This window comes from Excalfactoria chinensis, chromosome 4 (genome assembly GCF_039878825.1).
Source record: "Excalfactoria chinensis isolate bCotChi1 chromosome 4, bCotChi1.hap2, whole genome shotgun sequence".
In the NCBI taxonomy this organism is placed as follows: domain Eukaryota; kingdom Metazoa; phylum Chordata; class Aves; order Galliformes; family Phasianidae; genus Excalfactoria; species Excalfactoria chinensis.
The window spans coordinates 49276585-49289986 of record NC_092828.1 but is presented as its reverse complement, the minus strand read 5'-3'; the positions used below and the strand labels follow the sequence as shown (position 1 = coordinate 49289986).

General features: G+C 52.2%; 2 protein-coding genes across 2 annotated transcripts; both read right to left on the bottom strand.

Moving 5' to 3' along the window:
* Positions 1-295: 295 nt before the first annotated feature.
* ING2 (inhibitor of growth family member 2) lies at positions 296-4826 on the bottom strand. Its single transcript, XM_072335996.1, has 2 exons — positions 4374-4826; positions 296-1566 (listed from the first exon to the last, which is right to left on the bottom strand). Exons 1-2 carry the CDS (start codon positions 4561-4563, stop codon positions 896-898), a joined length of 861 nt encoding a protein of 286 aa, XP_072192097.1. The 5' UTR covers positions 4564-4826; the 3' UTR covers positions 296-895.
* Positions 4827-8746: 3920 nt separating this feature from the next.
* Positions 8747-13017, bottom strand: CDKN2AIP (CDKN2A interacting protein). Its single transcript, XM_072335995.1, has 3 exons — positions 12640-13017; positions 12384-12514; positions 8747-11608 (listed from the first exon to the last, which is right to left on the bottom strand). The coding sequence occupies exons 1-3, from the start codon at positions 12858-12860 to the stop codon at positions 9930-9932; spliced, it is 2031 nt and encodes a 676-aa protein (XP_072192096.1). The 5' UTR covers positions 12861-13017; the 3' UTR covers positions 8747-9929.
* Between the last annotated feature and the right edge of the window lie 385 nt (positions 13018-13402).

Below are 13402 nucleotides of genomic sequence, written 5' to 3'. Positions count from 1 at the left end.
CTGAAGGAAAATCAAAGCCAATGTCCCAGAGAAAACTCAAACCTATTTCAGCTCTTTAGAGATTATGATGGAAGTCTCATCACATTTGCAATTGCTGTTCCCTGAGATGCCTACATCCCCTCTCAAGGGATCCTTCTGTACCACTTCAGGGCTTATATAGGCAGTGGGAAAACAAACCCATCTTAATAAGGACCACATCGAGATGCTCAGCAGAACCCCAACAAAAGGCACTACGAATATCTAATACTGCTTATACACCACAAGTCTGTCAAATCCAAAAATGGACTCCCGAGTGTAAAGTCACAAAGACAATAGTTTAATATTGACAAAAAAAAAAAAGCTTAAGTTAGTGGTATTTTCTTCCTTGAAATAACGTACTGGTCATGTGAGAGTCACTGAAGAGGCCTGCTTTTAGCTCGGAAGACTTTTACAGTTACAGCTGAATTAAAAACCCCTATTTCTAAACGCGTGATGTTAACGCACAAACTTAAGACCTGGAACGAAGAACAAATGCAGTTGTTAAGATGACAGCAGTTAGGTGAGGCATCCCGCTGCCTTCTCCCTAACACAACAAGAAGTTCTCCAGTATCTTTCCCATCACCATTATTCCAAGATTCACAAGTTGTTTGTAAAACACTAATGGGGTTAAATTGCAACCAAGCGCCATATGCTTGTAACGTCTTCTGTGAAGGTCTGAAGCCACCCTGTTTCAACTATTTGGTTATTCAGTGCAGAAAGTTAAAGATCACAGAAGGTATGACAGCTTTTAATACTCCATTAATATTATAGATTAAAAATTATTGCATAGTCTTATGCATCTCCTAAAACAGCATTCTCTGGAAATTAAACATTTCAATATAAAAGGAGCGACTCTTTAAAACACGAACCGCATTCACTACCTCGATCTTCTATCCTTTTTTGATTTGTCAGTACATTTGTCCATGGTTTTCTCGTTATCTCCTCTGCACTTGGGGCAGTACCACTTCCCCTTTGGTTTATAGGTGAGTCCAACACACGAGAAGTGGAACCACTCGATAGGACACTGTTCGTTATCACATCCTATCATTTCTCCGTAAGACACCTGGTTACACAAGCAGTAAGTCGGTTCATTGGGATCAATGGCAAATTCCACGGGTGAAACCTCTCTCTCCTGTTTGGCTTTGGAGCGTTTTTTCTTCTTGGAAGATTTGGATCTCTTCTCTTTAGGTGGCTGATCGTCGCAGTCATCGATCCCGTTTGCTATGTGGCACAGGTCGCGGCTTTCACTGGTTCGCTGCCGACGGGGTCTACGTGAAGATCTCTCCGGCTGGCAGGACTCCATCTTCGCCTTTTCTAGAGGCTTGTCGTTTTCAGACAGGTCTTGAAAACACTGAGAGTGAGTTTCCATCTGCCGGGCTCTATTCTCTACCAGTTCCAGCATCTGAGTAACTATTTGAATTTTTTCATCTCCGAGTTCTTGACTGTTGATTAAAGCACGCTGGAGGTGCTGCTGCAGGCGTTTCTTCTGAACGGGATCGTTCTCAGACTTGTATTTTTCATAGACATCGTCTATTTCTTTTAAAGCTTCTACAAAACAAACACAATACAAATAATTACACGAGACAGAAGGTACATTTCTGTATCTTCTTCAGCACATTCAAACCGATGCGAAGCAGTACAAGTTTTAATTACAGTATACCCTAGTGGGCTACATCAGGTATTTAATTCCAGTTACAGCTGAGCATCAAATCAGTGTTTAAGGTGGTAACCCATTGCAGGAAAAGTTTCTCGAGTTCTAAGAAAAAGCAAGATAACTTTGAGCACTGGGTAAGGGAAGGGCAAGCCCAGAAAGATGCTGCCAAAGTGGGGATGGTCCAAATTCTGACTCAGCATCTGACAAAGCAGGATTTTTTGCTGAGGTTCCATATTAGAATAGTTACAAAGCCCTGGCCTACAGACCAAAGCTTCTCATACCAGAGGAAGAATCTCAGAATTCACTATGACCATGTAATTCATGTAACCATCACATTACACTCCAAAATTAGGGTATGCAGGTCCTCTGCCTCCTCCTTTCTGTGCACATGATGGTGTAGCATTACCTTTTCAACAGCACTTAGTTACAACAAAGCACCACAGTGGAAGCTACGCATTAGCAGATGTACAATCAGGATTTAAGACAACTTAAACCACTCCAAGCGGTGCTGGTTGTACCGAGAAGTTACAGCCAGTTGTGCGTTACATTGAGGCAGAACCCGTCCTCCACATTTTCCATTTTGATGGATTTTACAATACTATTTTCCAGACTGCAAGCGACACTACATCAACACAAGAAAGACAGAGGAACTGCTGAAGCAGAAGGAACTAAATCAGTAGGGCTGACAGCAAGATGAGACCGGGTGCTCGATACAGTACCGATCCCTTCACAACTAACTTACGGGTTCGTAACGGGTAAGTGAATTTATGAACAATACTCAACTGCTTCCACGACCAGAACAGACGCGGAACAATCTCTCATTCCGCACACCTCTGTTTCACAGACTGCCTTTCAGTTTTAAATAATTGGCTGCTTTGTGCAGTTTTGGAATGATTCAAGCTCACGCTAAGTGGAAGCCACGGTTAGTATCTCAGTGTTGCTCACAGTGATTTCTTTTCCTGCTGACATCTTGAAACAGCACCTTAAGAGGGAACGGCCACTTTTTACTATAAATACTGAAAGCTGTATGGAAACAGAAACCAACAGCACTGCGTTCTACTGCAGACCTTCACCAGAGGAAGATAAAGTCAGCGCTCTGCCCATCTAATAACTCACAGCCTATTTCTGCTCAGTGCCGGTACTCCAGCTGTCACTGAAAACACAGGTTTCGTTTTCCTACAGCTTTCAGCTGCATCTGTTGCCTTGACAGGGAAAAAATGTTGCTCCTGAAAAGTGCCGAGTAAGGCACTCTGTCGTCTGAACAACCAGAAAGACATTATCAGAGGACAATATTCTGCTGCCACATTATGTCCTGCCCAGCCCCCTGCAAGGCAAAAAGCGCACTGTGAGTATGGCTGCAGATGTCCCGCACAGGGAATGCCCTGCGTGGGAAAACCCACGAGTACTCACTGCTTTCTTTCATAGTAAGAAAGAAGAAAATTCCCTCTGCATTACTGACACCTTTTGAATCGGTCACTGCCTGCATGCAGCTGGTGGATAGACACCAAACACCTTAAGTGCATCAGGACAGACAGCCCCCCATTCTCCAGAGGGTAGCCAAGTTTCTAACTAGTGAATGGCGGAAAAGAATTTGTAGTGATAGAGAGACAGGTTCACTGAAGTACTTCCTTATTAATCCCTTATTAATTGGAGGAGGTACCCGTGTCCAGCTTAGACAGCTTTAAAACCTCTGCTTAAGAAGGAGGCTAAAAATAACGAACCAGGACCAAGTGTCCATTACAGTTAATCTGCTTAAGTTAGGTGGAGCTGAGGAAAAATTAAGAGAGTTCCAGCTTTCTCAGCACAGGAGCAGCTTTGCCCCTCCTGCAAACACCATCATTATTGCTTACATTAGCCCAGACCACACCGGGGTACATTAAGGAGATCCTGGGGCCTGGGCACTGCAGCCCGCACTCGTGTCTTACAGGGACAATCCCCCACCTGCGCTGTCAGCGGGTCGGCACCGCTCAGCCCCTGCAGCACATTTCAGTGACGGCGGATACTTGCAGTGGGTACACGGCAGTAACTAGAAACAACCCGCACAGCTGGGCAGCCCGACAGCACGAGGTGGGGGGAGCGCAGCGCCTACAGAACAGGCGTTTTGGAAGCGGCGCCGTCTCCGCCCGCACTCGGTGCCGCCTGACGGCCCGGTGAGCCCCCGGCGGGCACGGTGCCCACAGCTCCCATTGCGGGGGGAGGACGAGGGCTCGTAACGGCCCCGCACCGCCCGGGCCGCGGGCACATCAGCGCGGAGCAGAGGCCGCGGTAGCGCTGAACGTTGCGGTTAGAGCAGTTCAAGTAGCGCAGCGTGCCGAGGCGGGCTGTGCCGCAGCTCCGCACCTCGTGCTCACAAGCGACACCGCTGCCTCCTCAGCGCTTCCCCTTCCACCCCCCGCCTGACTTTAAGCTGAGAAGGGAGGCCGGGGCCTAACGCCGGGCGCGGAGGCTCCGCGGCTCCCGCTGCCCGGTCTGTCAGGGGCGGGGCTGCTCCCCGGCGGACACCGAGCGCGGCGCCCCGGAACGCCGCCGCCCCCCGACCGGGCCCGGCGAGGGGCCGCATCCCGGAGCCCCGCTCTCCGCGCCGAGCGCATGTGCGGCGGGCGGCCGCCCCCCCCCCCAGCACCACCCCGCGCCGCCCTCCCCTCCGGTCCCTCCCTCCCCTCCTGCTGCCCCGCGGAGGAGGCCGAGTCCCGGAGCCCACCTTGGCACCGGGTGTCCACCTCCCGCAGCAGCGACACGTTGCGCTGGATGTCCAGCGGCAGCGACTCCACGCACTCCAGGTAGTCCTGCACGTAGAGCGAGAGCAGCCGGGCCCGCTCCCCGCCCGGCGCCGCCGGCCCCGCCACCAGCTGCGGCCCCGCCAGCATCATCCCCTCGCGCCAGCCGCACATCCACCGCCGGCACCGGCTCACGGGGCAGCCCCCGCCCGGCCCGCTCCGGTCTCCGGTCCCCGCTCCGCCGCCTCCCGCCGCCGCCGCCGCCCCTCTGCCCGCGAGCGGCCGGACCGCTCCGTGCCGCGGGACGAGCGCACCGCCGTGCCGGCCGGACGCAGCCCGCCGCGGGGTCCCGCTGCGCTCCCAGCCCTGCGGAACGGCCGCCGCCGCCAAAGCAAAACCCACTTGGAGCCCCCGCCCCTGGTCGCCTAGCTACGCGCATGCGCGAGGCCCTGCCCTTATAAGGCGCGGCTAGAGGCGCTGCGAGGGGTTCGCATTCTCCCGCCTTCCCCTCTCGCGCGCTCCTATTGGCCCGAAGGGCAGAGGGGCGGGATAGACCTCAGGGGCGGGGCCTCCCTTAAAGGCACACGCACCTCCTCCTCCCGCCCCGCTGACGGCCGAGCGCCGACTCCGCTGGGAGCAGCGCGGGGCCGCTCCCCGATGGCGGTACCTGCCGGGCGGCTCTCGGCACCGCGCGGCCCCATGGCGGCGGGCGGAGGGACGGCCGTGAGGCGGCGGCTCGCCCCGCCCCTCCCCAGGTGCCCCGGCAGCGCCGCGTGTGGGCGGGCGGCGGTTGTGGGGGCGTTGGAGGCGCGGGGTGCTCGGTGGGATCCGCTCCTCAGAGCCCGGTTGCTTTCAGCCTTGGCTCTCGGCTCGTGTGACGGGCTGTCCCGGGACGGCGGTTGTCTGAGGTGTGGAGTAATGGCTGCGGACGGACGTCTGTGCCCAGTTAGCAGCGTGTCGGCAAGTGCGGGAAAAGGAATGGAAACAGGGTCGCGGGCTGAGCTTCCAGAGGTTCGGAAAATGAAGGGCAGCAATGAGTCTGGATGGCTGCGGTTCTGCTCTGCTGCGAGGAAATAAAGCTGAGAAACAGAGTCCTGCTGCGCAGCATAGAAGCGAAATACAGCATTAATTACAGACTGTGTGTTGCAGCCTGATAGCCCCGTGACACAACTTCATCTGCTCCTTTGGGGACTTTTCGGCTTCCCACCGAAAAGCCTACAAAGCATTTCAGCCTATGAAAAATAATAAGAAAATACAGCATTATTGCTGAAGACGAGCCTAATATAGGATTGCAGTTACAAAGGACACGCCTAGCATCTAGTGCAAGTGCTCCAAAGTTGATATCAGGGCGCTTCTTCTAAGCAGATGGATCAGAATTGACTATAAGCGATACCCGAACCAGTGCATCTCTTCAATACGTGTGGAGCTCAGCAAGGTCAGGAGTCAGGAAATGCTCTGCGAGGGCAGGACTCTGACCTCAGCTTCCGGAGTCCTCCCTGAGAGACTGTTCTGGTTGACACCCAAATCCACGTGAAACGGGCGTTGTGCTTCTCTGAGAGGGGCGCTTCCTCCATCACACGGAACGTAGCCGTGTCCAGCCACAGCTGAACTAACATGTCTCCTTCTTCCTCCCCTAGGAACAGCTCACACACGGTGACTCTTCCACCTTATTTACTGTTCTGAAACATAAACAGTTGATGGGTTTACAGAGTGTGTGGCCATCCCAGGTCGCTTGGAAAGCATCCAGGTGAAGCTGAGGGAAGCCAGGTGAGGAATGGTAATGAGTTACTCTCACGCAAATGTGTCACAATCGTTTTATTGTCTCAAGTCCCGAAGCTCGATCCTCCTCTGTTCAAGTCAACAGGAGGATCTGGTTGACTGGTGGATAAGAGCAGAGCCCTTCCTGCCAAGGGATAAGCAAATGGGATCTTTATGTGCTCCCAAGCTGCGTTTTGATGCCCATCCTGCATTTCTGCTACACAGCATGTGAGGAGCACATTCTTATTTCTTGTGAGGATCAAACATACGCTAATCACATCTCTGTCATTAAGTTTGTGAAATGAGAGCACCCGCTGGAACTTAGAGTAGTCTGTCAGGTAGTTTCATTTAGACTGTAGGCTATTAATTAAGACTGTTAAGAGTTAATTACCAAGATGCATTCAAGAATTTCTCAACACACCGAGTTAGTCCATGCTGACGTATCACCTGGCACCATAGTTAATTACTACTACGCTATGAAAAACATTTTAAAGGATAGTGAATAAAGCCATAAGATAATTGAGTTCATGCGTTTGAAACAACACCAGTCACCTGATGGAAGCCTGGCTTAAGGAATTCGTAATACTGTCACGTTGAGGATGTTTTCCTTTCCACGCTGGGAAATAAAGGTGGGAGTAATTCACTGTAAACACGTCTTGCCCTAAAAATGTCTCCACCGACTACAAGGGGAGCGCAGGTCTATTGTCACACATGTCAGCAAACTGAATTCCACTCCATACGCTGCAATGGGGTAATTAGATGCCTACAGTTACCAGCTATGACTGTGACATTTGTTATAGACTCGGTAACGATTTGGGTTAGAAGACTGTTGTCAAAACAAGGGCAGCATCTCTGTGCCCACCATGTACCTGCAGTAAAAATCTAGCATGCCAGAGGTTTTAGGAAAGCTGGTAAACCTCAGATGTCTGAAGAGCTCTGCCATGGCTCCCAAACGGCCGAGATGGATGAGATAAATATGCTAAATATGTTTTTCTACTCGATCCCGTGGAGAACTCCAGGAGCAAAGAGCAGAACTACTTCAAGCCGCCGTCGGCAGCCGGCAGGTCCCGTTGGTCCCAGGCGGCGGGAGGCCCCGGGTCGGCCAAAGGCGGCCGCGCACGGCGATAAGGGAGGGCGCAGCAAAACGGGATGGCCTGAGAGTGAGCCCCGTTCTGTTGGTGCTGCGGCCCGCCTCGCGGGACACGCCTCCGCACTACCTGCGTGTCTGTGGCCGTGACGAAGGCCCGCCCCGCGCTCACCCGCTCGGCCCGGAGGCGTCTCGGCGGCAGTGCGTGGGCTGCGGGGCGGGGCGGGCGCCGGCGGCGCGTGGCACTCTCTGCCTGCGGTCCGGGGACTTTCCCCTAGGCGGGCACTCGGCCCTCGAGGAACTAAAGCGTCCTCCGTGCGTGGCCTAGAGAGCAGGTCTTCAGAACATCCCGCCTAGCCGCCTCCACCGGTGTCCTTTATCTCTCTGAAGGTAGGGCTTTTTCTTGGTTATGGTGAGTAATGTTCTCAGCGTAGTTTAAATCCTTTGCCCGCCCCAGAAAGCCGTGCACTGACATTGAAGCCATTCAGCCGCGACTCTCATTCCGCAGCCGGCTGGCCACGGTACCAGCCGCAAAGAGACATTCCCATCACGGTTCAGCCGCGCGGTGCCCCGTGGGTGCTTTATGCAAATCAGCGCGCCGCGGCCCCGCCCCCACGCTGACAGCGCATGCGCGGCCTGGTGCGGCGTTTGTGTGTGGGCGCGTTCTGCTGCCTCCGCTGTTTGTGCTCGTTGCTCAGCGCCGAGCGCCGCGCTGGTAAATCGTCGGCCGTAATGTCTGTTTGCTCCTGCTATAACCTACGCGTTTAGCCACACCCCGCTCAGTGTGCAATAAAAACACCACACTCGGACTGACTTTCTCTAAGAGTAGCCCCGGACTCCTGATGAATCACAACCAAACAGAGAAGAGGAACAACGCTTAAAAACTAAAGTACTCCGTTTGTACCGGAGCCATCGAGCACCTCGGCCCTCTGCAGCCACCCGATCGCCCCGTCCAGGTCAGCTTTGTGGATAAGTGAGACACGCTGCCACCTGCAGCCAGAGCTCACCACAGAGCAGAGGGCACGGGGCGCCTCTCACAGCCATCTGCAGCCAGGCAAGGCTACCACAGCCCCCGAAGTCCCAGTGCCAGAAGCAAGCACCACGTCTATCTCACATCGCACAGGAAGCAGTGTAACAGCCTGCAGTCCAAACTGTGGGTCACGCTGCAGAAACACGCGTGGGGATCTACTGAGAAACCCACCTCAAGGCAAGGCCGGCCGAGGGCCCAGCTGGAAGCAGGGCTGAGCTGGACAGCCAGAAGCACACACCTGGTTTTGGAGGCAGGGCAGCCGCTTCTGCTCAGCATCACATGCAGTACAGCAACACAGTGCTGCTGTGGTTTAGTCCCAGTGTCACAGAACAACTCAGAGGATTTACATGGAGGAGTTTACCCAGGAATCCCTACTTGATCCTGCGCTATTCATTCAGTGGATCTGTCAGTCCATACCAGGTCACCATTAAATAGTACTAACTACTGTAATTAGAAAAGACTAATCCAAAACAGCACTAAAGACATAATGCTTTTATAATTACACATCGTTAACCAATAAGTCAGAACATGCAATTTGAGCAGGTATTTCCAGAACACTGAAAATAACATCAGCCTCCCGCTTTACTTCAAACCATTGTGAACATCACATAGAAAGTAGCAGCAAGGGGCTCAGTGCAAACACTTGATAGCACTGCCTCTGGAAGACAGCAGCAGCTTGTTTCTGTTCATCTACCTCTCAGTAAGGGTTAGATAAGCACAATCAATTATTGAATTGATCTACTTAGTGGTACAGTACTGAAATTACGCATCCCAATACAACAACTCAACCTAGCAGGGTTACACCTTGATGCTGCTCACAGTAGAACCTCTCTGAGGGTGTCACAGTTAATGAGATGGCTGGAATAATGAACAGCTACAAGAAAGTACTACAAACGCACATCCCGGAGCTTTTATTGTTTCAGTAGCAGTCAAATATGCTTAGTATAGAAATCCATGTTTATTTGAAAAACCTGCAAAGGATTTTTTCACAATATAAATTAGGTCTACTTACAGAGTTTTAGTGGCTGAAGTAGCTGTGACTCGACCGCTAATTGGTTCTTTGCTAGCGTAATGTTAAATGGGATCTACACTGCTAGTGTAACATTAAATCAGGTCAGGGTGTCATTTATATTGCAAATTTTACAAGGTCTCATAGTCAACCAACTCGTTTCTCTCCTAATAATAGCAACAGAGAACACTATGAACAATACATCTGAAATGGATGACTCAACTTCTCGACTGAAGTTTCTAAACAACTTTCAATCATTCAAGTATTATGGTCCCTACATACACACTCCTACGTGGCTAAAAAAGTCATGGCAGACAACTCAGCACACTGCCACCATATCATAGTAATTACAAAATCGTCAGGTTTGAAACAGCGAGTTGTACCTTAACCAGTTAATTAAAAATAGAAGTAGGTAGACTATTTTGCAAATAAAACAGCACACTAGTGTGCCACGTATTAAGGCATACCTTTAAATCCACACTTGTCATCTCTAACAAGTTTCATACAATTGCTACCAAGTGAAAGGGATTGAGTTGTCTTGCAAAACTGAGAAAGAAATACAAAAATTATCTGGAAGCCTACGTTTTTAAAGTACAAAATTAACCTTCAGTCCTCGTGTCGAAATACTATACACAGTACAAACAGCGATTCTCCTCCTAGATGATCTCCCGAGGATTTAATAAAGCTGGAGGTAAATTTGAGGGTTTTGATTCTTCATCCAGAAGTACCAAATCTTCAATTTCACTACCTTTGTATTTCCTTTTACATATCTTCACAATAACTTTCTTCTTGAGGAACAATTTCAAAGCTTCTCTTGAAGCAACTGCTTTGGCGTTTTCCATGTTTTTACCACAGCCAGTACCCAAATACACAGACTTGCACCTCAGTTCACAAACTATATTTTCTAGAGAGCTCTTATTTTGAGGTAAGTCTGCAAGTTCCTTCAGGGGAACGAAAGCGACATCTAATGTAGCTTTGACAGATTGGATAGATGAGTTAAGAAGTTCCGCGTGATTTACATTAGGACTAAAGCCTCCCACAGCAACCAGTTTCCACGCTACGGCCTTATAGAGTCTGTTGAAAAAAGGCTGTCTTTCCTTTGCATCTTCACTGGTTAACGGTTTGCACAAAGCTTTAGCAGGGCCTTCGCTGGCCTGCGAACCACTCTTGGAAGCAAGTTGTGTACTCTTGGCGGCCTGAGCCCCGCTGCGGGAGGGGCCTTGCTGTGCACCACTCCGAGCAGCCAGCAGCGATGCTGCCGCCTGAGCGCTGCTCTTGGAGGTCAGCAGCGAGGCACCCTGCTGCGTGCCGCTCCGTGCAGCCAGCAATGAGGCAGCCACCTCCGCGCTGCTCTTGGAGGCCAGGAGCGAGGAACCCGCTTTGGCAGTGCCCTTAGAGGCCAGCAGCAGTGAGGTGCCCACCTGGGTGCCACTCTTGGGTGCCAGCAGCAGTGATGTGCCTGCCTGAGCGCTGCCCTTGGCGGCCAGCAGCAGAGAGGGGCCCGCCTGAGCGCTGCTCTTGGACACAGATGGTAGACCACTCACTTGGGTTTTGGAAGACAGCAATACAGCACTTGTTTGTGCTGTGCTCTTGGTAGCAGTCACCGGCACTGATGCTGCCTGCAGGGTGCTCTTGGCAGCAGCTGGCGGCACTGATGCTGCCTGCAGGGTGCTTTTGGCAGCAGCTGGTGGCACTGATGCCACCTGTAGGGTGCTCTTGGTAGGGGTCACTGGCACTGCTGCTGCCTGCGAGGTGTTGTTTGTAGCAGCTGGTGGCACCTCTGCCACCAGCGGGGCGCTGTTGGTGGCAGCTGGTTGTACCTCTGCTGCCTGCGGGGCACTAGTGGTGGCAGCTGGTGGCACTGCTGCCTGAGGGGTGCTGTTGGTGGCAACTGGTGGCACCGCCGGTGCCTGCAGGGTGCTAGTGCTGGCAGCCGATGGCACCGCTGCTGCCTGTGGGGCAGCAGTTGGTGACCCTGAACTTAACGTAGCTTTTTCAGGTGATGGCACATTTTCACACTTGCCTTCCCTAGATGGATTCTCTCCTGCTTCTTTTTCTGATGAAGATGGTGCTGGGCTTTGCTCAACAGTATGTTCAGCATTGGTAGGCTTTTCTTCTGCTTTTGTGATGGATGCGGTGAGTGCTTCTTGATTTGAACTGCAAGTTGACAGGGAGCTTTCCGAATCTTTGCTAATATCTTTTTCCTGCTTTTTGGGCAATGGGCTCTCTGTTTCCATAGGGACTTCAGCCTTGGTTGTTTTCACATCTTGTCCAGTGTCCTTAGAGTCTTTGCATTTTTCAACAGCTCGCTTCTTGGCGGGCTCCTCTACCCCTTCTGCAAAACAAGGTCGGTATATTATTCTCTTTGGGTTTCTGCACTGTGAAGCAATTTATCTTATTTTCTAAAAAACCCCAGCAGTCATCCCTCCAAATATTAAAAGTATTTATCGGGAATATACCTTGAATTGCAACTTCAAATAATTATCTACTATTTCAGAATATTTTAATATTTTTTGATAGAAAAATTGCGAACACAACCTACTGTTTCAAATCATTTTAACATTTGTTTGGAAAAAAAAAACAAAACAAAAACCAACAAACAGCAGCCATCCTCTAGACTTTTGGTTTTGGTTTCGGTTTGGGATCTGAAGGCCCACACTATTTGTATTCTTGAAGGCCAAAGCAAAAATGACCAAAGTAGATTTAACAGACTAGCTGACCTTAAGTGTATTATGTCCAGTAATATCATGAATGTGTATTTAAAACAAAAGACTGAGTTTCTTACAAAGCTTTAATGTTACTTTGCTTTCAGCACCAGGCAGACAAGAACACACATAAGCTACAGCACAACCACCCACATCATGTTAAAGGCGCTGGCAACAGCTGTAGAAGAGTGTTACTGCCATCAAAAGAGCTCGATATTGCCAACTGAATGTATATGCATTACGTCTGTTTTAAAGGCATCGACAAGAAAAAAGAAGGGGAAAAAATTAAGGAGGAGTTTTAAAAGTCAGCTGTCCCGTTACTTTCTCAACCCGAGGCAAAGCTAGCACATTCAACACAAGCATATTCTAGACTCCTATGTATTGTCACAGCTATTATCTGCTAACCATTGCTACTTGATATGCCTCTTTTCTTCACCTTGGCAACCAGTTCATCTCTCGTGGTGCGGACGGGTGCGCCGGTCACTTGGATGCCTTCGGCCATTTCCAGCGCCTTCTCCGTGACCTGCGGCGGGTACCTGCAGGGGCGAGAGCGGGACGGGAGGGGGGACGGACAGGAGGAGGAGGAGGGGAAGGAGGGGAGGAGCGCCGTCAGCCGCCAGCCGGCCGGCCGCCCTCGCCCGCCCGCCCACCGCGTACTCACCGGCATCCCAGGAAGACGTGGTTGGCCCACACCATGGAAAGAGAGACGAGGCGCCGCAGCTCGGCGCTGCCCGCCGCGGGCGGCTCGCCCACATTGCGCAGCAGGAACTCGCGCCGGTAGCGCCAGTGGTGCTCGGGCTCGCAGGCCCCGCGCAGCGCCTCCGCCCAAGTCACCTCTTCATCCGTCCTCCCCAGCGGCTCGGCCGCCGTCTTGCTCACCATGGCCGCTCCTTCCGCCCGCGCGGGGCCCGCTCCGCTCCGCCCCGCCCGCTCTCCTCGCCAGGCCCCGCGGCGGAACAACGGCTCGGCGACCGCTGCCTCCTTCCGGCCGCGCGCGATGACCTCACAACCGGCGCGCGCCGCCCGCCCCAGGCTGCGTTGCGGCGCGAGGGGCGGCCCCGCCCCAACGGCTCTAACGGCCGCGGCGCCGCGTGGGCGGGGCGGTGAGGGGAGCGGCGAGGGGCCGCGCTCCTGCTGCAGCCGTCCTCTGGGGAGCGCTCTTGCGTCGGGTTTGCCTTTGGCTTTGTTTGTTTCGTGGAAGAGCTAAAGCAGTTTTCCTCAGTCCCCGTGGTCTGAGCGGAAGTGTGTTTCCTTTGTTTTCTTGGTTAACCCACCCAGTGTTCTCTTGTGCATAGCAGGTGGCCAGGAGCAAACAAATGGTCACGAGCATGCGGGGGGACCTGACAAAAAGAGCAAGAAAAAGGCAGGGAGTCGTGTACTGTCTGGTGTGGGTGACTCAGCGCTATGGCTTTATTCACAATGTC